Source organism: Eleutherodactylus coqui, chromosome 7 (genome assembly GCF_035609145.1).
Source record: "Eleutherodactylus coqui strain aEleCoq1 chromosome 7, aEleCoq1.hap1, whole genome shotgun sequence".
Taxonomy (NCBI): Eukaryota; Metazoa; Chordata; class Amphibia; order Anura; family Eleutherodactylidae; genus Eleutherodactylus; species Eleutherodactylus coqui.
Genome location: NC_089843.1, coordinates 77107379 through 77133378, shown reverse-complemented (window position 1 = coordinate 77133378; position 26000 = coordinate 77107379). Strand labels below are relative to the sequence as shown.

General features: G+C 44.9%; 1 protein-coding gene across 2 annotated transcripts in view; it reads right to left on the bottom strand.

Annotated features, from left to right (window-relative positions):
• Nucleotides 1-26000, bottom strand: part of KCNIP4 (potassium voltage-gated channel interacting protein 4) — a 606250-nt gene that overhangs the window by 74366 nt on the left and 505884 nt on the right. For both annotated transcript variants that reach the window (XM_066574633.1, XM_066574632.1), the window contains exon 2: nt 18745-18869. In XM_066574633.1, coding sequence (XP_066430730.1) covers nt 18745-18869 — 125 coding nt within the window. The remainder of the gene's footprint in view (nt 1-18744; nt 18870-26000) is intronic.

Here is a 26000-nt window from a genome sequence, read left to right as displayed (position 1 = left end):
CCCTGCTCCGTCTGTACCCTTATACCTACAGTATGTGTCTGTGTGCCCCCGCTCCGTCTATACCCCTATACCTACAGTATGTGTCTGAGTGCCCCTGCTCCGTCTGTACCCTTATACCTACAGTATGTGTCTGAGTGCCCCTGCTCGTCTGTACCCCTATACCCACACTATGTGTCTGAGTGTCCCTGCTCCGTCTATACCCCTATACCTACACTATGTATTTGAGTGCCCCTGCTCCGTCTGTACCCTTATACCTACTCTATGTGTCTGAGTGCCCCTGCTCCGTTTATACCCCTATACCCACACTATGTGTCTGAGTGCCCCTGCTCCGTCTATACCCCTATACCTACACTATGTATCTGAGTGCTCCTGCTCCGCCTGTACCCCTATACCTACACTATGTGTCTGAGTGCCCCTGCTCCGCCTGTACCCTTATACCTACATTATGTGTCTGAGTGCCCCTGCTCTGCCTGTACCCTTATACCTACACTATGTGTCTGAGTGCCCCTGCTCTGCCTGTACCCTTATACCTACAGTATGTGTCTGAGTGCCCCTGCTCCGCCTGTACCCTTATACCTACAGTATGTGTCTGAGTGCCCCTGCTCCGCCTGTACCCTTATACCTACACTATGTGTCTGAGTGCCCCTGCTCCGCCTGTACCCTTATACCTACAGTATGTGTCTGAGTGCCCCTGCTCCGCCTGTACCCTTATACCTACAGTATGTGTCTGTGTGCCCCTGCTCCATCTGTACCCCTATACCTACACTATGTGTCTGAGTGCCCCTGCTCCGTCTGTACCCCTATACCTACAGTATGTGTCTGATCGCCCCTGCTCCGTCTGTCCCCTATACCTACAGTATGTGTCTGAGTGCCCCTGCTCCACCTGTACCCCTATACCTACACTATGTGTCTGAGTATCCCTGCTCCGTCTGTTCCCCATATACCTACACTATGTGTCTGAGTGCCCCTGCTCCGCCTGTACCCCTATACCTACTCTATGTGTCTAATTGCCCCTGCTCCGCCTGTACTCCTATACCTACACTATGTGTCTAATTGCCCCTGCTCCGTCTACACCCCTATACCTACACTATGTGTCTGAGTGCCCCTGTACCGTCTGTACCCCTATACCTACACTATGTGTCTGAGTGCCCCTGCTCCGTCTGTACCCCTATACCTACACTATGTGTCTGAGTGCCCCTGCTCCGTCTATACCCCTATACCTACACTATGTGTCTGAGCACCCCTGCTCTGTCTGTACCCTTATACCTACACTATGTGTCTGAGTGCCCCTGCTCCGCATGTACCCTTATACCTACAGCATGTGTCTGAGTGCCCCTGCTCCGTCTGTACCCTTATACCTACACTATGTGTCTGGGTGCCCCTGCTCCGTCTGTACCCTTATACCTACACTATGTGTCTGAGTGCCCCTGCTCTGTCTGTACCCCTATACCTACAGTATGTGTCTGAGCGCCCCTGCTCTGTCTGTACCCTTATACCTACACTATGTGTCTGAGTGCCCCTGCTCCGTCTGTACCCCTATACCTACACTATGTGTCTGAGCGCCCCTGCTCTGTCTGTACCCTTATACCTACACTATGTGTCTGAGTGCCCCTGCTCCCTCTGTACCCCTATACCCACACTATGTGTCTGAGTGCCCCTGCTCCGCCTGTACCTCTATACCTACACTATGTGTCTGAGCGCCCCTGCTCCGTCTGTACCCTTATACCTACACTATGTGTCTGGGTGCCCCTGCTCCGTCTGTACCCTTATACCTACACTATGTGTCTGGGTGCCCCTGCTCCGTCTGTACCCTTATACTTACACTATGTGTCTGAGCGCCCCTGCTCCGTCTGTACCCTTATACCTACACTATGTGTCTGGGTGCCCCTGCTCCGTCTGCGCCCCTATACCTACACTATGTGTCTGAGTGCCCCTGCTCCATCTGCGCCCCTATACCTACACTATGTGTCTGAGTGCCCCTGCTCCCTCTGTACCCCTATACCTACACTATGTGTCTGAGTGCCCCTGCTCCCTCTGTACCCTTATACCTACACTATGTGTCTGAGTGCCCCTGCTCTGCCAGTACCCTTATACCTACACTGTGTCTGAGTGCCCCTGCTCCGCCTGTACCCTTATACCTACAGTATGTGTCTGAGTGCCCCTGCTCCGCCTGTACCCTTATACCTACAGTATGTGTCTGAGTGCCCCTGCTCCGCCTGTACCCTTATACCTACAGTATGTGTCTGAGTGCCCCTGCTCCGCCTGTACCCTTATACCTACAGTATGTGTCTGTGTGCCCCTGCTCCATCTGTACCCCTATACCTACACTATGTGTCTGAGTGCCCCTGCTCCGTCTGTCCCCTATACCTACAGTATGTGTCTGAGTGCCCCTGCTCCACCTGTACCCTTATACCTACAGTATGTGTCTAAGTGCCCCTGCTCTGCCTGTACCCTTATACCCACACTATGTGTCTGAGTATCCCTGCTCCGTCTGTTCCCCATATACCTACACTATGTGTCTGAGTGCCCCTGCTCCGCCTGTACCCCTATACCTACACTATGTGTCTAATTGCCCCTGCTCCGCCTGTACTCCTATACCTACACTATGTGTCTAATTGCCCCTGCTCCGTCTACACCCCTATACCTACACTATGTGTCTGAGTGCCCCTGTACCGTCTGTACCCCTATACCTACACTATGTGTCTGAGTGCCCCTGCTCCGTCTGTACCCCTATACCTACACTATGTGTCTGAGTGCCCCTGCTCCGTCTATACCCCTATACCTACACTATGTGTCTGAGCACCCCTGCTCTGTCTGTACCCTTATACCTACACTATGTGTCTGAGTGCCCCTGCTCCGCATGTACCCTTATACCTACAGCATGTGTCTGAGTGCCCCTGCTCCGTCTGTACCCTTATACCTACACTATGTGTCTGGGTGCCCCTGCTCCGTCTGTACCCTTATACCTACACTATGTGTCTGAGTGCCCCTGCTCTGTCTGTACCCCTATACCTACAGTATGTGTCTGAGCGCCCCTGCTCTGTCTGTACCCTTATACCTACACTATGTGTCTGAGTGCCCCTGCTCCGTCTGTACCCCTATACCTACACTATGTGTCTGAGCGCCCCTGCTCTGTCTGTACCCTTATACCTACACTATGTGTCTGAGTGCCCCTGCTCCCTCTGTACCCCTATACCCACACTATGTGTCTGAGTGCCCCTGCTCCGCCTGTACCTCTATACCTACACTATGTGTCTGAGCGCCCCTGCTCCGTCTGTACCCTTATACCTACACTATGTGTCTGGGTGCCCCTGCTCCGTCTGTACCCTTATACCGACACTATGTGTCTGGGTGCCCCTGCTCCGTCTGTACCCTTATACTTACACTATGTGTCTGAGCGCCCCTGCTCCGTCTGTACCCTTATACCTACACTATGTGTCTGGGTGCCCCTGCTCCGTCTGCGCCCCTATACCTACACTATGTGTCTGAGTGCCCCTGCTCCATCTGCGCCCCTATACCTACACTATGTGTCTGAGTGCCCCTGCTCCCTCTGTACCCCTATACCTACACTATGTGTCTGAGTGCCCCTGCTCCCTCTGTACCCTTATACCTACACTATGTGTCTGAGTGCCCCTGCTCTGCCAGTACCCTTATACCTACACTGTGTCTGAGTGCCCCTGCTCCGCCTGTACCCTTATACCTACAGTATGTGTCTGAGTGCCCCTGCTCCGCCTGTACCCTTATACCTACAGTATGTGTCTGAGTGCCCCTGCTCCGCCTGTACCCTTATACCTACAGTATGTGTCTGAGTGCCCCTGCTCCGCCTGTACCCTTATACCTACAGTATGTGTCTGTGTGCCCCTGCTCCATCTGTACCCCTATACCTACACTATGTGTCTGAGTGCCCCTGCTCCGTCTGTCCCCTATACCTACAGTATGTGTCTGAGTGCCCCTGCTCCACCTGTACCCTTATACCTACAGTATGTGTCTAAGTGCCCCTGCTCTGCCTGTACCCTTATACCCACACTATGTGTCTGAGTATCCCTGCTCCGTCTGTTCCCCATATACCTACACTATGTGTCTGAGTGCCCCTGCTCCGCCTGTACCCCTATACCTACACTATGTGTCTGAGTGCCCCTGCTCCGTCTACACCCCTATACCTACACTATGTGTCTGAGTGCCCCTGTACCGTCTGTACCCCTATACCTACACTATGTGTCTGAGTGCCCCTGCTCCGTCTGTACGCCTATACCTACACTATGTGTCTGAGTGCCCCTGCTCCGTCTATACCCCTATACCTACACTATGTGTCTGAGCGCCCCTGCTCCGTCTGTACCCTTATACCTACACTATGTGTCTGAGTGCCCCTGCTCCGCCTGTACCCTTATACCTACAGCATGTGTCTGAGTGCCCCTGCTCTGTCTGTACCCCTATACCTACAGTATGTGTCTGAGTGCCCCTGCTCCGTCTGTACCCTTATACCTACACTATGTGTCTGAGTGCCCCTGCTCTGTCTGTACCCCTATACCTACAGTATGTGTCTGAGCACCCCTGCTCTGTCTGTACCCTTATACCTACACTATGTGTCTGAGTGCCCCTGCTCTGTCTGTACCCTTATACCTACACTATGTGTCTGAGTGCCCCTGCTCCGTCTGTACCCCTATACCTACACTATGTGTCTGAGCGCCCCTGCTCTGTCTGTACCCTTATACCTACACTATGTGTCTGAGTGCCCCTGCTCCCCCTGTACCCCTATACCCACACTATGTGTCTGAGTGCCCCTGCTCCGCCTGTACCTCTATACCTACAGTATGTGTCTGAGCGCCCCTGCTCCGTCTGTACCCTTATACCTACACTATGTGTCTGGGTGCCCCTGCTCCGTCTGTACCCTTATACCTACACTATGTGTCTGGGTGCCCCTGCTCCGTCTGTACCCTTATACCTACTCTATCTGTCTGAGCGCCCCTGCTCCGTCTGTACCCTTATACTTACACTATGTGTCTGAGCGCCCCTGCTCCGTCTGTACCCTTATACCTACACTATGTGTCTGGGTGCCCCTGCTCCGTCTGCGCCCCTATACCTACACTATGTGTCTGAGTGCCCCTGCTCCGTCTGCGCCCCTATACCTACACTATGTGTCTGAGTGCCCCTGCTCCTTCTGTACCCCTATACCTACACTATGTGTCTGAGTGCCCCTGCTCCCTCTGTACCCTTATACCTACACTATGTGTCTGAGTGCCCCTGCTCCATCTGTACCCCTATACCTACTCTATCTGTCTGAGCGCCCCTGCTCCGTCTGTACCCTTATACCTACACTATGTGTCTGGGTGCCCCTGCTCCGTCTGTACCCTTATACCTACACTATGTGTCTGAGTGCCCCTGCTCTGTCTGTACCCCTATACCTACACTATGTGTCTGAGTGCCCCTGCTCCGTCTGTACCCCTATACCTACACTATGTGTCTGAGTGCCCCTGCTCCGTCTGTACCCCTATACCTACACTTAGTGTCTGGGTGCCCCTGCTCCGTCTGTACCCTTATACCTACACTATGTGTCTGAGTGCCCCTGCTCCGTCTGTGCCCCTATACCTACACTATGTGTCTGAGTGCCCCTGCTCCCTCTGTACCCCTATACCTACACTATGTGTCTGAGTGCCCCTGCTCCCTCTGTACCCTTATACCTACACTATGTGTCTGAGTGCCCCTGCTCTGTCTGTACCCCTATACCTACACTATGTGTCTGAGTGCCCTTGCTCCGTCTGTACCCCTATACCTACACTATGTGTCTGAGTGCCCCTGCTCCGTCTGTACCACTATACCTACACTATGTGTCTGGGTGCCCCTGCTCCGTCTGCGCCCCTATACCTACACTATGTGTCTGAGTGCCCCTGCTCCGTCTGTACCCCTATACCTACACTATGTGTCTGAGTGCCCCTGCTCTGTCTGTACCCTTATACCTACACTATGTGTCTGAGTGCCCCTGCTCCGTCTGCGCCCTTATACCTACACTATGTGTCTGAGTGCCCCTGCTCCGTCTGTACCCCTATACCTACACTATGTGTCTGAGTGCCCCTGCTCCGTCTGCACCCCTATACCTACACTATGTGTCTGAGTGCCCCTGCTCCGTCTGCACCCCTATACCTACACTATGTGTCTGAGTGCCCCTGCTCCGTCTGTACCCCTATACCTACACTATGTGTCTGAGCACCCCTGCTCCGTCTTTACCCCTATACCTACATCGCTGTGTGTACTACTCAAGGACAAAATAGGATACAAGAGCACTGTGACGCTCTCAGGCAGCCCCATACGGTACCTGGGAACCATATATCATTCTATTGAGCCACATAATCTGTTAATATGAATTTACAGATCAAACATCCATTTCTGGAGGCGACACGGAGACTCAGAGCTACACATAATGGCCTTTTCATTAGAGAAATAGAAATGAAATGGAAAATGAATTCCATGTACAAACATCTTGAAAGTAATTAAATCAGTCCGTTAAATTGGGATCAATTGCAGCAACGTCTATTCCTCTCAGGGCCAAAGGGACATGTAATGCAATATAAATCAATGCGTTATTAGATTAAATAAACAGCGCCATGTCTCATCCACTACAATGTGGAGGCAAGCTGCTCCGCCGAACCACAGAGCTGTGCCCGCACTTACAGATGGTATTCACATAGTCTGATATAGTGTATACACATATGTTACCGCTTACTTCATACTTTAGATTTCTAGTAGTGAAATATACAATATTGTATATCATGTAAGACCATAGCTAGAGAGGACTAGCAAAACCAACATCCGGGGTGCCGGGTGGGATGAGGGTGCCAACAAGCCACTCTATGGTATTCAATACTGTACATATCTAGCGGAGCACACTGAATTCTTGTTCCACGCAAAGAAAAAAACTACAGGTGTCTTTACATGGGACAACTATAGTCCGAAAAATGGCTTAAATGTTTGAAGATCAGTGATAACTGTCCCATGTAGGCACAGGTACCCAACAGGGTGACGAATCGCTCAGTAGTTGCTTCGGTTCAACTCATAGAAACAAAGCGACCAGGGAGCAAGTTGTCAGTGTAAACAGGCAGTCGTTAATTTCTGAATGACTGTCTGTTCACAGTAAATGAAGGTAGGCGGCCGAAAGAAATGCCTGGGGCGCTCCGCCTTCATTCACTGAACGATTAAGATAAGTCTTGGGACAACATGGCTGGTTTAGACACAACGATTATCACGCAAAAAATCTGTTGAGCGATATTCGAGTCATAATCGTTGTGTTCTTTAACAGAGCAAAGTGATCGCTCAATCGTTGAGGGATCACCTTGCACTCCAAGCGAAGGATGCAGAAGACAAGCGGGGTGTCCCTGCTTGTCTTCTACATCCAGCTATTCTCTGCTTGAAGTGCCTGGCTGTTATACAGCCGAGCGCTCCGAGCGGGGTATGGAGAGCACAGCTGGACTGCTCTGTTCTTCATAAAACTTTTGTTTGAAAACAATGGTCTGCCGGTACCCCTGCATTGTTTTTCAGGGAAGGGCTTTACATATAAGCCCTTCCCTGAAAAACAATGCAGGGGTGTCGGCAGACCATTGTTTTCAATGGAGCCACCGGCAGCAGCCGCGGCTCCATTGAAAACAGTGCACGGACCTGCATTCACGCATGTTTTTGCATGTACATGGGTGCGCACTTATGTACGCACCTATGTATGCACAAAAACACGCTCGTGTGAAGCCACCCTTACTGTCAAGATTTAGTTTTTCCAGAAAGTAACCACTAGTGGCCACTGTTTCACATTTTTAAGAATTATGCTGTAGTTTTATTCCTTGCCACTGGGGCCTCTAATTTTAACTTTACCACCCCCTTAAACAAGATGGTTGATGTTGCCTCTTCAGAACCCATCTTTTTTCCTGTTTGGGCCTGTTTAATGCTACCAGCCAGGTCTGGACAAACAAAGATGGTTGCACCAGCTTCTCTGTCTACTTGATTCACACTGTGCTTTAGTATGCATCATTAGTCTAAGACACTACACCTGCTTTGATTGGCCAGTGCTGCTCACATGTGCAGTGCTAGCCAATCAGAGCAACAATTAGTATCTTAGACTACCCATACATACCAATGCACCATGTACATTAGGTAATCAGAGAATCGGTGTAGCCATCTTTGTTCATCCAGGCACAGAGGGTCGATATATTCACAGAAGGCCTATGCCTTGCTTGAGTAATGTGTGACTGTTTCTGCCTAGTTCCTTTCCCATGCCCTTTTTACCAGATTGTTCTCTACCCTCATGGATTGTGCTCCTTACAAGCTGTTCCTAAAAGGAGCCTCACCTTCTACAAGCAATCAGATTACAGCCAAGATTCTTAAGCAAGGCTTAGGCCTACTTTAAAAACTTAAGTAGGCCCAAAGAGGAAACAAGATGGCTTCAGACTCAGCAACATCGAACATCTTGTTTAAGGCCAAGTTAAGGGTAGAAATAGCGACCTCCAGTGGCAAGGAATAAAATTACAGTATGTAACTGAAAAGTGTGAAACAACAGCCACTAGTGGTTAATTACTGGAAAAACAATAGACTCTTAACAGCTTTGTTTCCTAAGAATAATCTAACTCCTTTAATTCAACATTCCAAACCAGCCCCAGCTGCTATATTGGTTGCACACTGTCCTGCATTGTTAGTTAACCAAATCTCTAACAGAGAAGAACTCCCTTGTGTGATATACAAGTATTGGTTAGAGTTGTGCATCATCTACAGGGAAGAGGTCTGTGGGACCAGCGGTAACAGCAGATCACAGTTGATGTAGCGTCCGTGATGAGATCATGTGACTGCAACACATTATGGTTGCGGTCACATACTGTCATTATGGATGTCATATTACCATTTTGTACAGGATATAGAAAGCCAAGAGCAGAGAGAACGGTATGGCAGCAGTTGTGAAATCTGGATTTCCATCCGTACATTGCCAAATGATATTAATAAGGCTTTGTTCACATCTGAGCTATCGAGTTCCAAGTTTAAAGCAACATTCTTGCTGCCAAAAATACTGGAACGCTGACGAACTACATTAAAGTCAATGGGTCCATCAGGGTGAAGGAAAGACAAGACGCCAGTGTGAACTAAAGTCCTAGTGTAAGTATATTTTAAACTTTATTCTTTTTTCATTACAGCAATGAAATTTTCATTTCTGAAATTAATGGGAATCTTCACCTTTGGAGTCGCTATAAATATTATTATATTAGGAAAGCAGATTATCTACTTATTATTCACACCTTTTCCTAATGAGCAGGAGAAATCAGCTACTCTAGGTAGTTGGTTTTGTCAACTGAGCAGTATACTGGTAGCAGTAACATTGCCAGAACTTTGTACAGTCCCAGAATACTGACAAAGAGTAAGACAGTCTCATCCATGACCCGCAATAGTAAGAGAGTAGAAGCGCAGATACTAAGAAAATAATGCAATTCTCTAGTACGATGCTTAAGGATGTTGTATTATCCAAACCTTCTTATAGCATTATAGCATCTCAAGACCCCAATCAGAAGCCCTTTACATTACAGTAAGAAATGTACAGAAAGCTGCAGCAAAGAGGAGCCTGGACTGAGAAACAGTAAGTAGGTGAAGGTAGGCAAGCTCCTTAAGGGGGTTGTCCTATTTCTAGCTGTTTTGCTACAGCTCCGTACATTGTACAGTGGCCTGGATTAGTACTGCAGGCTGAGTTTCATTCTTTTCAATAGGAGTCAGCCTGCAGTACCAAGCCAGGCCACTGCAGAATGTACAAAGTTGCAGCTAAACAGATAGAAATGGGACAACCCCTTTAAGGTGCCACATCACCACAGCTGAGGAGGGGGCAATTTTAATAAAAACTGAAAGATTTTGCATCGCTTAGCTGTATAAACGATGAGTTATGGAAGCGCTCATGGTGAGAGGAGTCATGGGGAGAATAAAAGAATGCAGGCTATCTGTAAGCAGATAGATGGTGAGGGAACACTTAGCTAACTTACATAAATTCAAGTTTTCAGGTCCAGATGAATTACATCCTAGGATACTAAAGGAAGCAGCGGAGGTAATTGCTGAACCACTCGCTACAACCTTTGAAAATTCCTGGAGAACAGGAGAAGTGCCAGAATATTAGAAAAGGGCAAATGTTGTCCTTATCTTCACAAAAGGGAAGAAGGTGAATCCAGGAAACTACAGGCCTGTGAGCCTGACTTCTATACCAGGAAAGATCTTTGAACAAACAGAATGTATGCAAGTACTTGGATGAGAATGGAGTAATTAACCAGAGCCAGCATGGGTTTGTAATGAACAAGTCCTGCCAGATGAATCTAATTTCCTTCTGTGACAGAATCACTCACTGGGTTAATCAGGAAAATGCGATGGATATAGTACATCTTGGCTTTAGTAAAGCATTTGACAAAATATCTCACACCATACTTATTGAAAAAATGACCAATTATGGGATTGACAAGGCAACTGTTAGGTGGATTCAGGACTGGCTGAGTGATCATACTCAAAAAGTGGTCATAAATGGCTGCACATCCAAGTGGAAGAATGTATCAAGTGGGGTACCACAAGACTCTCTCCTGGGCCCAGGGTTATTCAACACTAAAGAGAGGGGCTATTCAAAACGATCCTGAAAAGCTTGCACAGTGGGCAGCGACTAACAGAATGGTATTCAACAAGGAGAAATGTCCTACATCTGGGCAAGAAAAATGAAAAAAGCACATACAGATTGGGAGGAATTGGGCTAAGCAGCAGCACATGTGAAAAAGACTTGGGTATACTAATAGATCATAGACTGAACATGAGTTAACAATGTGATGCAGCAGCCAAAAAGGCAAACACAATTCTGGGATGTATTAAGAGAAGCATAGAGTCTAGATCTCTTGATGTAATTATCCCCCTTTACTCTTCCTTCAGTCAGACCTCATCTGGAATACTGTGTCCAGTTCTGGGCACCCCACTTTAAAAAAATACATAGACAAACTGGAGCAAGTTCAGAGAAGAGTTACCAAGATGGGGAGCGGTCTGCAAATCATGTCCTATGAGGAACGGTTAAAGGATCTGGGAATGTTTAGCTTCCAAAAAAGAAGACTGAGAGGAGACTTAATAGCTATCTACAAATATCTGAAGGGCTGTCACAGTGCAGAGGGATCAGCCCTATTCTCATTTGCACAAGGAAAGACTAGAAGCAATGGGATGAAACTGAAAGGGAGGAGACACAGATTATATTAGAAAAAATCTTTCTGACAGTGAGGGTGATCAATCAGTGGGACAGGTTGCCACGAGAGGTGGTAGTTCTCCTTCAATGGAAGTGTTCAAACAAAGGCTGAACAGACATACAGTATGTCTGTTTTTTTAGTGACTCCTGCACTGGGCAGGGGGTTTAACCTGATGACCATGGAGGTGGCTACCTGCAGCTTTAGAGATAGAACCTCATTTGATCAGTTAAAGCTAAAAATAACATTTCACATCCATATACGAAATACATATTTCTGCTTCTGTTTCTAAAGTGGATTCATTATACTCAGCGCTGTAAATATTATTTCCAATGACATTCAAGTTTCATTATTTTTCCTATTCTGTCTGTAGATAATTGAAATTTTATCACGAATATGCTTTTAGTGTTGTTTATTATGGAAATTATGTAGATGAAGATCTTATCTTGTAACATAATTGGAAACGAGCATGAAATGAAAAGATAAAATTTGAGGAAAGATTGCTATAAAAAAAATTAATTTACTAGAACTTTATTCTGCAAAAGGAACAATTACTTTAATAGTTGTTTATCTTCATCTTTTGGTGGACGACATGGTGTTGTCAGAGCGCCTTTCATGTAGACGCTATAAAAATGTTATGTCTCAAAATTAGTTCATTTAGTAAATGCCATGAGATGGTCATGCCCTTTAATCACAAAAATACACTCCAAGGATTTAAATGGCCAAGTTATAGGTCAGAGGCTTCCAAGGGTAAAGTTGTATTGTGACATTTGCCACCATTTTTGTTATTCAGGTGACATAATAGAACTGGTATGATACTTGACATATAAAACAAACTATAGAAAGACCAAAATAGAATTCAGCATTTTAAGTTATACGTAGATTTTTCCATGAAAACAAGGCATCTAGAATTTTTCATTTAAAGACCATTGTCCAGTAAATATAATTCCTTGATTTTTTAAAACAACCCTCTATTTTCAGAACAAAATTCTTTTCGAGGGTAAGTAGGGGTATATTACCTGCAGTTGTTCTTCTCTGTTGCTATGCTGATTCGCCAATTGCGAGCCCTATTTTCAGCAATCTTGGCTGCACCAATTTTTTAACTACCTAATGCACACTATGCACTGCTTTTTGATTGGCTAGTGCTGATCACATGAGCAGCTCTGGCCAATCAGAGAGCAGGTATAGTGTATTGATAGTTTAACATTACCGATGCACTGTGGGGATTTGGTAGTCTGAAGACTGCATCAGCATCTTGCCAAAAACAGGACCTCAAACTGGCAGATTGGAGGGATTACAGAGAAAAACAACTGCAGGTATTATACTCCCTGCCCCTTCTGGTCCCAGGAATGCTTGATCACGCCTGGAGTATGATGTAATACCATAATATTGCATTATACCGCAATCTGATAGGCTAACTATCAATCTACAGCACAGACATGGCTTGACAGGCAACCTGCAATGGCAGTGGTCACTACATAATGCGTTATGTGTGTATGTATCTTTAAATTTGTATATTAATAATGATAAGGGTTTTTGTTGATTGGAGAAGAAGAGGTTAATCATAACTCTGCCTGACAACTGTCCTGTTCCCGATTGGTTAGCAGACAGTTATAATAGAAAGAAAGATTTGTGCAGATTGGCTGAGGGCTCAACCAATAGCAGCTACTGCTTAGCTATTGGCTGAGCGCTCAGCCAATCACACATAGCCCTTAGCTATTCATTCATGAAACGCAAGTGGGTGTCCACCCTAACCCTGAACTGTGTGCGGGGATGGTGGGATGTTTTCTGTGTATGATGTGGATAGAAATGTTCCCCACATAAAGTCACAGTGTGAACAGGTTGCTATAGGAAGTGCAGCCAACGCCCTTGCGGTAGTTAGTACAACTATGCCTTTAAAGACAGAGAGGCCAGATAGTACTAACGGTGCAAAGAAGAAAAAGAAGATGAAAGTCTGTGTCTAGTGAGACAGATGAGGCACAGTTAGAGAAAGAAAGTGCTAACTTGTGTTTGCTTGCAGAAAAAGCCAAGAGGCAAAGACTGCTAGTAGAGGAGCAAACAGAAAGAATGCAGAAAGAAAGTGAAAATACTCTCCAGGTAGATTGTCAGCTGAAAGTCGAGAATGCAGCTATCTTAAAGGAGAATGAGAGCCATGAGAGATTAGCTAAGGAGGAAGCTGATCACAGGGTGTTGCTGTGGAAAGAAACAATTCGGTGTGAACAAGGCTTGAAAAGGTTGAAAATACATTCAGCAAAGAGAAATGGTGAATGGGAGTTTCTGATAAGTCAGCCCAAGGAAAAACTGGAAATGGAGAATGCTGCCTGTAGCTAGGTAGAGAAGCAAGCAGAGGCCTTGAGAGGCATATTGGACTTCAAGAAAGCCAAGAAGCTTGTCGTAAGGAAGTGCTGACCCAGCTACAGACAAGCCGGGTTGAAGAAATTGAATTATATGAAGCCCAGATCCAGGACCTTAAGCAGACTCATGTGCTAGCTATGGGGAAACTGACCCAACTGTTAGAGCAAGCTGAGAAAGTGAAAGAAACCTTGGAAGAGGTCAAACAGGCAGTGGAAAAGGAATGTACTGAGCTGACCCAGGTGAAGGTGCTATTGAAAGACAAGCAGGAGTCTGAATGTAAGAGAAATACAGTCAAGATGCAGCTTCTAGAGTTACAAGTAAAGATCACTGAAGGTGACAAAGTGCAGACAGAGCTGTCTGAGAAGCTGAACAGACTGCAGGGGGAGCTGGAAGCTCAGAGTGAGGAGTCTTAGAGGTTGGTGCAAGAAGGTCTCAGTGCACACCTGAAGATAATGCAAGATGAGAGATATCTTCCTCAAGTGGTTAGAGGAAGATGCACAAACTAAGAGAGACCTGTCAAAGCAGATTGCAACACTTCGGGCGGAGGTGTCGGATCTGGAAAAGAGAATGGAGAAGAGTGACGTGTGCTTGGATTCTGTTGAAGAGCAGAAAAGAGAAATACAAAGGAAGTTAGAAGCTATAATGCAGCAGCATGAAGAGAAGACAGTTGCCTATGATAAACTTGAGAGGGTTAAAGTAAGTCTTCAGCAAAGAGTTAGCAGATGTTACTGTGGAGCTTGTTCTCTAACAGTGGCTTGCATCCAAACTGGGGAAGACGCAGAAGATGTGTGAACAGCAGCTTACTGAGGAGAAAATCAGGTCTGCGATATATGCCACTGAATGTGACTGTGCTGAAGAAAGGGCTTGTAAGAAGGAGACTGAAGGGTTAACTTTGACATGCACCCTGAAAGTGATGTCAGAGAAAAAGGTGCTGTTCCAAAAGTTCGCCAAGAAAAGAACGTCTATTGGAAGTTTCCCGATAATGATGCTGGAAAGCGAACTCTGGTATGAGGTAAAGGCAAGAGTGTATCCCAACAACCGGTGTCAGGAACGAAGAATTGTAAAAATGAGACACAAGCGCTGAAGCATAGCAAATTGGGAAAGTGACCTGGGGGCTACAGGTGAACAGTTTGTAAAAACTGGGAAAGTCTGGAGGGAAGACATCGCCTCTATAAACAAGAGAAAAGTTATTAAACTGAAGGCTGAGCAAAAGATAAAGGCTGTACAGACATCTGAACTACAAGAGGCCAAAGAAAAGGCAGAAGGGAAAACTGCTGAAGCAGAGAAGGTCACTAGAGAAGTGGAGATTGGGAAAGATGCCACAAGAGTTACAGATGAAGGAAGTCCTGTAAAAGAAGTTGCAGAGATAATAACTAGGAAAGGTGGGGTGCATATGGACTGTGTTTGGTGATTGCTGGGATGATGAATAAACATTTGTTTACTCATGATCCACTTCACCACAGCAGCACATGAGCAGTCCACAAACTGCACGGTTTGAAAATTACTACCAACCTTGGCCTGAAAGACAATAGACATCTCTTTCTGCAACTCTGATAAATTGCTTCTGTTACCCATGACAATAAGTGATATGTAAGAAGACAGCTTATCGCACACCTTACATATCCACCAAGCCAGTCCACAATACATCACTTCCTTCATGGGTTATGCATTGCGGATGTCGAAAGTAGGAGGTGGTCATAATAATTTGACTCAACTGTGTATGGCTTTCCAGTTCAGCCTATTATCCTGCAATGTGGATCCAATGTGGAAGGCAAAAAACCCCATGAGTTAGAAGCCGATTTTCCCTCCTGAATCCATATCTGTCAATCAGGATAAATCCCTGGATCAACGATCCTTCTAAAAGGAAGTTGTGCAGGCTCTGTTCACATGGGTCTCAATTTGCATTTGTTTAACTTATTTTTCTAAAATGTGTAAAGATCAGCATACCAGTCCCTGAAGGCCAAAAGTTATGTATCCAAGAAAACTTTACACCCAGTTAGGGACTTTCACCTCCTTAGCATCTGCACATATCATGCTGTCTGATCTTGCACTGTTCCTGAGGGTAGTCATTAACTATTCAGTAAATGAGACCATTATCGAGTTATAGGCAGTGATTATGTTGGTATTAAGCAAACATCACAGATGTTGGGGAGAAGTGCTCACTGTTGCACAGGTTCTAATAGCAGATGTTACTGAAAATAGGTAGGATTATGAAGGGGCAGGTGTAGGATTACCTGCATAAATAATATCCAGTGTGTATTCTCCGACTGGGTCTACTAATCAGTCACCAGAGAAATCTGAAATAAATAGTCTTTAATAATATTACATTAATAAATAGAGGCTTGGGATGGCCTATGGGGAACAGATGAATCCCCCAGGGCACGCTGAACCGGGATTGGGCCCCCAATGCCCCATTCCCCACACAAGGAATGTGCATGGTGTATTACATTTACTGCATCACTTACAGATAGGCAGCATCTCAGACAGCCTACACATCAATGTAATAGGCTACAGTTTATCTAGCTGGCACATTCGCAGAACAGCCAGTACCCTCCATCTCCAGGCTCTACTTTTCAATGTTGCTGTGAGGAGCCCCATTACTAATCTTGCAGCTTCTTCCCGCAACCTTGCACTGCGGGAGCACAGTATTTCACAATATTGTGGCAGTTATGTATTTTCAGCTTTTAAATGATCTAATATATATACATATTCAGTGATGTGGTTCCGTTTCTTAGCAAAATAACTCTGCCCCCATTTGTATGTATTATGTAACTACACACTGTGTCATACTCATCATCACCATAGCATCTACAGCAGTGTTTCCCCAACTCCAGTCCTCAAGGCACCCCAATTAGTCATGTTTTCCAGATATCCTATAGTAAAAACACCTATGGCAAGATCTGAGGCACTGACAATACTTACAGCACCTGTGCAAATACTATGGAAATCCTGAACACATGACCATGAGGACTGGAGTTGGGAAACACTGATCTACAGCTTAGGAAACATAAAAGTATCCTGGCACGGCCCTTTTATGAAAGCTGTCTAAAAGAAAATCTGTCTTTGTTGCCCATAACAACCAACCAATCACAGCACAGCTTTCATTTTACCTCAGCAGTATAAGAAATGAAAGCTGCCCTGTGATTGGTTGGTATGGGCACCAGACGGATTTTCTTTTAGAGAGCTGTTGTAACAGTGAGGTGTCAGGGTACTTTTCTGTGGCTACCCTGTATTTGCATATAGCTGTACATAAGCTTCAGTAAATAATTTTACTGATGGACCCTAAGTACCCCAATTCAGCACTAAATACTACTACTAAATATTACTTTTAGATTTTTATCCTCAGGATGAAGTATCTCTAAAACTTTCTATGATGGACCATGTGGTTTCATCTTCTAGGTTTTTCTGAAGGTTACGTACCTCTCTGCTTTGTAGCACTGAAATGCTGAGAAGATTGGCAAGGAAAGTTTTCCTTACAAAGGAACTAGTTAAAGGCGTTGTCCAACCTAAAGGGGTTGTCTGCCCATTTTTTGATTGATCACTTATCCGCTGGTCAGTGCAGTGGGTCGGGCATTGTCATAAACGGACAGGGGAGGAAGTGCAAGCACTGGCTTCACTCCCAATCAATGCCAAAGCCATGCTGCCCCTCTGCTTCCTTCTCCTCTGCTGGTCAGTGACATCACAACCAGTCTTCACCAGAAGAGGAACAAGAAGTCCCGGAGCAACACGGTAGTCTCATTGATTGCAATGGGAGTGAACATAGCACTGGCACTTCCACCCCTATGCGCTTACGACAATGTCCATTTCACTGCACTGGACAGCGGGCTGGACAAACAGGTGATGGACGGGGGCCCCTTGCTGCAAACCCCTGTCCATTAACTAATGGTGGTCTGTCCAGAGGATAGGTCATCAGTCAAAAAATGGGCAGATAACCAAAAGAACAACCAAAAAGAAACTATACTCGCCTCCCTTCTCCCCCTGGGAAGCAGCTTACAGGTGCAGTGATCCTGTTCAGTACTGATAGTGAAAATCAGGTGACTGCAACATCCAATCAGAGGCTGCATCACCACCACCAATTCTCCTGGCATTAGCGCTCATATGCTGGGAGCCATGATGAAAGGAGTTCAGAAAGGGGACATTGTGGCTTCTGACTAGCTGCAGGGATGAGGTGAGCATAGTTTCTTTTGTTATTTGGAGCCATGGCCAGCTATTTTTTTTTAAGCCGGACAACTCCTTTAGCTTGAAGCTGAAGATTAATGGAGTAGAAAAGGAAGGACTGGAAATGTGACAAAAGACTGAATGTTTTGTTATTTATGGAAGTTCTTAATTTAAATTTGATTTCACAAAAGCTTAAGATAGCAGTAAAAGACATTAAAAACAAAGTTTGAGTACTATTGTATCTCATAACCCCTTCTATACCCTTAGAAGGAGTATTCCCATTTAAGCCATTCATAAATAAGAATTCTCATATGCAGAGGTGTAGCTAAAGGCTTGTGAACCCAGATGCAAAGGTTCAGCATGGGAGCCCTACTGCAACTTTCCTCTGCATTGTTGGGTCTCTTAAGAAGCTGATCGATGCAACATTAACAGATAGGGACATAGCTAGAAACGTAGAAGATTAGACAGAGGCTACATGTAGGTGCCCCAATGCAAAATCTGTAACATGGCCCCCAACCATTCAATGTGCCATTTATAATACTGGTGTTTTCTTGTATGATAGAGGGGCCTTTAAGACCCCTAAGGCTCCATGGCCCGGTAGCAACTACTACCTCTGCACCCCCTATAGGTACGCCCCTGCTGATATGTATACCTTGACCACCGGTGGCCATTTTTACAGAAACAGACGATTGCCTGTTCTATGTTGTTTCCATAACTCACAAAGAAGTGAATGGTAGTTACGGAAACAGTGTAGCCCTACCTGTTTCCATGAGAATTATAAGGCATGGGATTTCTAGCTAACAATGTGATGTAGACACTTGATTGTCTTTGTCTAGTTCCCTGGAAATATACATTAATGGTTCACTAGTGTACTTCCAGGGTTCTGACAATATGCTGGCCCGATTATATTTAAATGTTCACCATAAAATATCTTCCTCGCACAGACTTCTTGGTCTTTATAACCTTCTTTTGTTTAATTAAACGGCTCAATAATTAAAATCGAATACATTAAAAAGCTCACGTTCTTGAATCCTCTGTAGAGAATCTGCAGCTCCTTCTTTGTGAACTTTGTCTGTGCCTCAAGCAGCTCAAGAGCCTCCGGGCGATGCCGAACTGTGGCCATTTCCAATTCATCTTCAACATTGTCTGAAGAAGAATGCAAAATACAAGTTAAAACAGAATTGATTCAGATAGGATTCAAGTCTGAGATCTCAGAGACAGAGCTCCGAGGAACTGAGCAGCATCCTGTCCCTTGTGCGTTGTTACAGTTGTTGTCCTTGCTTATGACCATCTAACACTGATCTCGCCCTTCATTTGTTAAATGCTCCATTGTTCTTCCTAAAATTAAATTACATTGTTATAGGTTTTCAATATTTCTTATTTCCCCTTCTCTCATGTCTTCTGGGAAGCTTCAGTGATATAGAAATATATTCAGCATTGGTACAGTAAGTCATGCTCAGTGCTAAATATGTAACAGACCCCCTACTTAGAGGGGTTGTGTGGTTGCCGGACAACATCCCTTCAATGGGGTTGATTGTAGTAAAATAACAAATTGAGCATTATTTACTCTGCCGCCGCTGGGATCCAGTGCTGCAGCCCCACTGTGGTCAACACACTGGTGACTTCTCCATTGACGACTTCTAGCCTGATGATGGGAGCAAGCCTGAAATGTCGCTATGCCACAACCTATATCTGACAGTGCTGTTTGTCTTTGATATGGATCAATGAACTTGTATGAACTATTCTGGAATGCTGACCCATTACTTTGTATTTTGAGGATCATTGGGGCTAACCACTCGGGCATGCCACCTGATGAATGACCACAAGTGGAGAGTGCCGCGTGAACTAATTTTCTGCGTGGCTCCAATTTTCTGCCCTTCCAGTCACAGTACAAAGAGCAGCTTCTCGCCTAACAGGTGAAATACTGTGCAGACTTTGTTGGCCCATACACATAAGGTATGCATTGGCCAAACCTTTCGATATATTTTGACAGGACCTCCCTACACTCTTCCAACAGTCCCTATATGGGGGGAGAAGGATCGGGCAGTGGAATTTTACCTTTTGTTCCTTAGTTCCTTATTGTACCAGAATAACAAGTTATCCCTTATCTACAGGATTTAGGGTATATAGGATATAGGGGATAACTTGCTGATTGGTGGTAGTTTCAATGATGAGAACCCCACCGATCTGGAGGTCCGCACTCCTGTCACTGCTGAGGGTGTCAATTCCTCCCCCACAGTGACATCACTCTGAATGGAGTGCTGGCCAAGCATGTGCAGTCAGTGCTCTATTCATTTCAATGGGAGTGATAGAAATACCCAAGTGGGTGCCACTGAAGTATCTGGGCAGTCCCACTGAAAATTAATGAAGTGCCAGTGTGGTTCATGACCAGTGCTCTCTTCAGTTTAATTTTTCACTATGAGGGATGCAGTAACCCGCAGTGAGAAGGACGGAGAACATGGGATCCCGTTCTCAAAATCGCGGGGGTCTCAGTACTGAGACACCCAACAATCAGCAAGTTATCCCCTATCCTGTGAATAAGAGATAACCTGAAATTCTGGTAAAACCCTTTAATAAGATAAGCCATCATTAGAGGTGACTGACAACACAATTCTCCCCTCCATGCAGGACACATGCATGCTTGGTCAAGCTAAATGTGTAAGTTTATGGGGGTGTCAGACCGACAACTATCTAATGTGTATCGACACTCATACACACAGGTGTATGCACAAAAACTCACGTGTTAGTGCAACGTAATTATGCTGTGAGCATTGTGCTTTCGTGCACATTTTTGCACAGTTGACTGTACATTTTTTCACTGTTGGGGACCTTTCACGATGCCTAATTAGCTCCAGATGTGTTCTTTTTCTTGCAAAATTGGGCAGCATAATGTGCAATTACGTGGATATTGTGTGCGCATTGGCATACCCCCATAGACACCTATGGCACCTTTGGTGCACAAATTCTCACTAAAATAGAGCATGCTGCATTTTTTTTCCGCAAAAAAGAAAAATGGGCATGAACCCAATTGGGAATGAAATCAATGGGTTCTATTTCCTGCGGATTGAACGCACAATCACGTTCTTGTGAAGCCGCCCTTAGGTCTGATGTACTGTGCATGACCTTGTGTGACCCCGAATGTGGGGATAATGCACTCCTATAAAGGCATGCGTTACATTGTATTTTTATACAGCGAACTCCAAGAATCGGGTACATTAAAGCACATTCCTCCCTTCTGCTTCTGCACAGTATTGTGGTCTGTTCTACAAACTGTTATGAGCTTGAGGTGATAATGAGAATCTGTGATAGTGCGGGGATAGCTTGATTCTGCTATTATCCCAAACAGCAAAATATATTGTGCCATTTAGCTAATAGGAGCTATCAAAGAATAACGATAGTTATCAGTAAACTGTTTTCATAAAGAGAGCCTTTCCTTCTGATCGTCCCTGTCAGCAGTGATTGACAGGCTGTGTCTATGTATGCAAATACATGGCAGCTCGACATGAGCATGAAAGGGGGGAGAGCACCTCTCATGAATATAAGCAGACTTATAGCTTTATGTCCACTGTATTCTTTGATCGCTCCTAATAGCCACACAGTATAATATTTTTGCGCCATGTAGACTATTAGGACCTGTGCCCATGCTATGCTGCCCTTAAAGGGAACCTATCCTGAGCCCCATAAGTTATGTGGCTCAAGGTTGAGGGAAAGGGGAATCCAGGGAGCGGTTCTTCATCCTCCCTGGGTGCCCCATTCCAGCACTGTGTTCCCATGAAGTTGGTGCGTGCACACGACTTGATTACTTTTAGACGGTTCTGCAGACTACCACTTTCATAGAGATGAATGGAAGAGTCACGCTTTGTGCGCACACCAAGGACGGGGACAAAGCGATAGAATGGGAAACCCAGTAAGAATTAAAAAGATCCCTGGACTCTCCATTCCCTCACCTTTGAGCCCTATAACATAGTTTATGGGGCTCAAAGATGATGAAAGGTTCCCCTTAAACAAGACCATAGTCTGATGATAGATCCAATTTAAGAGAACGGAGTTCATTCATGAGCACATGCAGCTTTTATAATATGAGCAGAAAAGTGCGTTAATGATATATAGTAGCAAAGATCAACCAGAACTCAAAATGACTCCATTTAATGACTAAGAAATACATGTGTTGTCCATTCTATATAGCTATTGTAAATTCAACTGATGTAATAAGAGCAGCCTGGTAAGGAGGGATTAAATGCCTTTCATCATGAAAAACATGATATTTGTAGTAACTCAGTGCAAACATAAGTATTAAATGGGTTGTGCTAGGATCACAAGTTATTCCCTGTCCACAGCATCACTGCTGAGACCCTCACCAATCCCAAGAATGTTGTTCCCAGGTCCCCCCATCCTCCTCACCTGGGGCGTAACTATAGAGAGTGCAGGGGATGCGGTTGCACCCGGGCCCAGGAGCCTTAGGGGGCCCATAAGGCCTCTCTTCTCCATATAGGGAGCCCAGTACTATGAATAAAGCATTATAGTTGGGGGCCCTGTTACAGGTTTTGCACTTGGGCCCAGAAGCTTCAAGTTATGTCTCTGTGCAGCATGGTTTAGGTATAGGTACGGGTACAGATACAGATAGGGGGGGGGGAGGCAGCTCACGATTTGCATCAGGGCCTCTGAGCCTTTAGTTACGCCCCTGCTCCTCACTGTGGGCTTACTGCACACCCCACAGAGAAGACAAGATTGCATGAATCGCTGGCTGTGTGAGCACACTGCTGCTTCATTCACTTTTAATGGGACGGCCAGAGATAGAGTGGCAAGTGCTTGGGACAGTGCTCTGACATCAATGCAGGGGAGAAGTGACCCCACAGTGACAGACAGAGCAGGACATGGGACCCTCATTCTCAAGATAAATGGGGTTCTCAGCTTTGAGACCCCATCAATCAGCCATTGCATAGGGGATAACTTGTTATTCTTGTACAGTTCCTTGACTAGAGGAACATGACTGCTGTTTTCCAGGAACAGCGCCACTCCCTACTCGTGGGTAGTTTCTGGTATTGAAAATCATAAAGTAGTTGTATTTTTCTAGTCCTCTACCATTCCTTTAATTATTCGCAAGACTTTAGATTGATTATATTTATATATAATGCAGTTATAGTCACACAACATGAGTGTTTGTGATACATATGATTGACTGAAAAGTAGAATATTATAACATAAAAAGACCCTAGTAAGTAGTAAAAGTGACACTCCGGACCTGGTAAAACAAATACGGCTGCACCGCTTCTCTGACTACCTGACACACTGTGCATTAGTATACATCATTAGTCTAAGACACTACTTGCTGTGTTCATTGATCAGAGCTTTCCATCAGAAGAGCAGTATTGGGCAGTAGGAGCAGCATGTAGCGTCTTAGACTGCCGATGCACATTAATGCACAGTAGGTAGTCAGAGAAGTGGTTTTGCAATCTTTGTTTGTCCAGGCCCAGAGGGTTGCTTTAAAGGTGTCATCCACTTTTTACAATACATCTTTGCTACAAGAGCTCTCAAAAAATTAAGATAGTTACTAATTGCTCCATTGTTTGAACCTCCAGCTATCTATGTGGCAAGCTATCAACAACTGTTCAATTCTGCTGTATTGCCCCCAAAGGCAAAATAAAGCATTACATGGTGTCCAGTCAAATGAAGATGCGGCGACCTCCAGAGAGAGATGCTCTTTGTAGTCACTTTCTGCTTCGGTTAATTGATGGAGGTGATTAGTATTCAGGGATCCAAATCAGTAGAACCCTATTTTGGTCAACTTTGCTAAAAATTTAGGTCGGCATCAAACAGGGTTCTACTGGTTGGGTTTGCTTAACATTAGTCTTGAACACTGGTGTATAACTGTCTAAGAGCCATTAAAGCCCTGTATAATGTTCTCAGAGTGTTGTACAGGGCTTTTATGGCTCTTAGAATGTATTATACACCCGTTTTAGGGTTTTTGGTGAACTTCTAGTTCAGTTCAAACTAATTCGGACCAAACTTTTTGCAAAAGTTTGGTGAACCCGCCAAACGGAACTTTTCAAAAGTTTGCTCGTCACTTGTGGTGATAAAAGAGATGCTTCTCTGCATTACCTCAGGATGCACTAAAACTGTATTTAAAAATTGCTTTTCTAAGCCAGACAATGCCTTTATTAGATGCATTAGAAAAAAATTAACAAGGTTGTCTTCTGATACAATTCCTGCAAGGGACATAAATTGAAATTTCCTGCCCCATTAGTTACACAGTTACGCACTGTAGTTGGTATGGTTGAAAAAAGAGATATGTCCAAAAGTTAAACTAAGGTTTCCACTTGCCAAGGAAATTATTCTGATAGCCATATTTTACACACATTTTTACAAGGAAGAGCTATAGTAAAACTCCATTACAGCAACACCAAGGTGGGGTTTTACCTTAAAGCAGGTTTCTGGGCATATACTATTAACGGTCTATCCTCAGGATAGGTCATCAATAGTTGATCAGCCACTTGAGATCCTCCGAACTGCTGTCAGTGTGGTCGACCCGGACATCCACATCAGTGGTTAGGGCTGGAAGTGTAATAGAAGGCTTCACTCCCAATACTTCTAGCTCTGACTATTGGTACAGATGTCTGGCTTGGCTGCATTGACAGTGGGCTAGAAGATCAGCTGATTATCAGGGGTCCCAAATGGCGGACAGCCAGGAGATCAGCTGATCGGTAGCTGATTGGTACCGTCTGGTGTAGTTTTTGATGTGGATCCGCAGATTTTACCCCTTCAATTGAATTAAGAGGTATAATCTGCTAAGGATCAGCAGCAAAATCCATACAAAATGGTGCAGGTACAATCAAACTACAGAATGTCCTGCACAAAACTAGCTTTCGCCCAACTATGTCAACGGAAAAATAAAAAAGTTATTGCGGTCAGAAGATGGCGTCAGAAAATAATTTAAAAAATTAATTGGTATCGTAGTAAGCGTACTGACCAACAGAATAAAGTTATCATGTCATTTTTGTTGCAGTTTGCACGGCATAGAAACAAGACGCACCTAAAGATGGCGGAATGTAATTTTTTATTTCATTTTATTCCACTTAGAATTTTTTTAAAGTTTTTATTTTATATGAGTTTTATATTATGAATTTTTAAAAAGATTTTATAATATATATACATTATATGATGCATTAAATAGTACAATTGAAAAATACAACTCGTCCTGAAAAAACAAGCCCTCATACAGCTACGTCGATGCATAAATAAAAGAGTTACGATTTTTTAAAAGGGAGGGGGGAGGAAAAAACGAAAATAGAAAAAAAGGGCAATGTCCTTAGGACATTAAAGGGGTTTTCCCATTACTTAAAACTGCTCCACAGTCATTTTGTACTTCCTGGTTGCTACTGACAAGGATAGGTGACCTCAGCAGCCAATCACTGGTTATAGAAGGTCACTGATGTAGTCAGTGATTGGCTGCAGGATGCACAGTGCTGGTCAGCAGCAACCAGGAAGTACAGAGCAATAGGAAAACCCCTTTAAGCAGCTGCATGACCAGTAAAATAATAGAACACTTGATGCAGGTATTTGCAGCACTAACTTGGTTACTAAAAGCTGTTTGCATACTTTGGTTTCCCGATTCTGTACATATTGTAGGTGGACGGTCTAGCAGCATCACACAGTGTTTGATGAGCCAGGTGGTGTTTATGTGTCAGCAGTTAGATGGGACTTTTTGCAGCAAAAATGAAGTCATACATTCTGGGACTGAAGCTCATTAATTTGTGTCTTGTGTCATCACAACAAATGACCTAAAACCTTTTGTTCTGCTTTAAGTTTGTTACTTGTTCCAGTGTCAGTCTTGTCACTCTGCAGTAAATTCTGCATTTACTTATAAATAATGTAAGAACAATGCCAGAGAAGTGGCACTAATACATCTGCAAAATAGAATAAAGTTGTGCGAGTCTGAAATGTTGTGTTTAGGATAGCTTGAGTTATTCTTTGGACCCCTCCAGAGAACGCTCATGGGCTCCAGAAATGTAGAACTGGGGGACATTTGGCCCACCAAGGAGCAAGTACCTTCTTTCCAACATGTGCCGAAGGCACTCGTAGAGTGTCTGTGTATGGAGAGGGCTCAAGAGCTGAGCTCACTCTAAACACGGCGGGTGTCAGTAGTCCTTGCCAGCCAACATCCAGATGCAATTGGACATAACACTAATTGGGATTATTAACTCCTTTTAAATATCCAAATGGGCATTCAGGGGTCTGCAAATTGCTTCCCCTGCGATGAGTTTGCAGGGAGCCATCCAG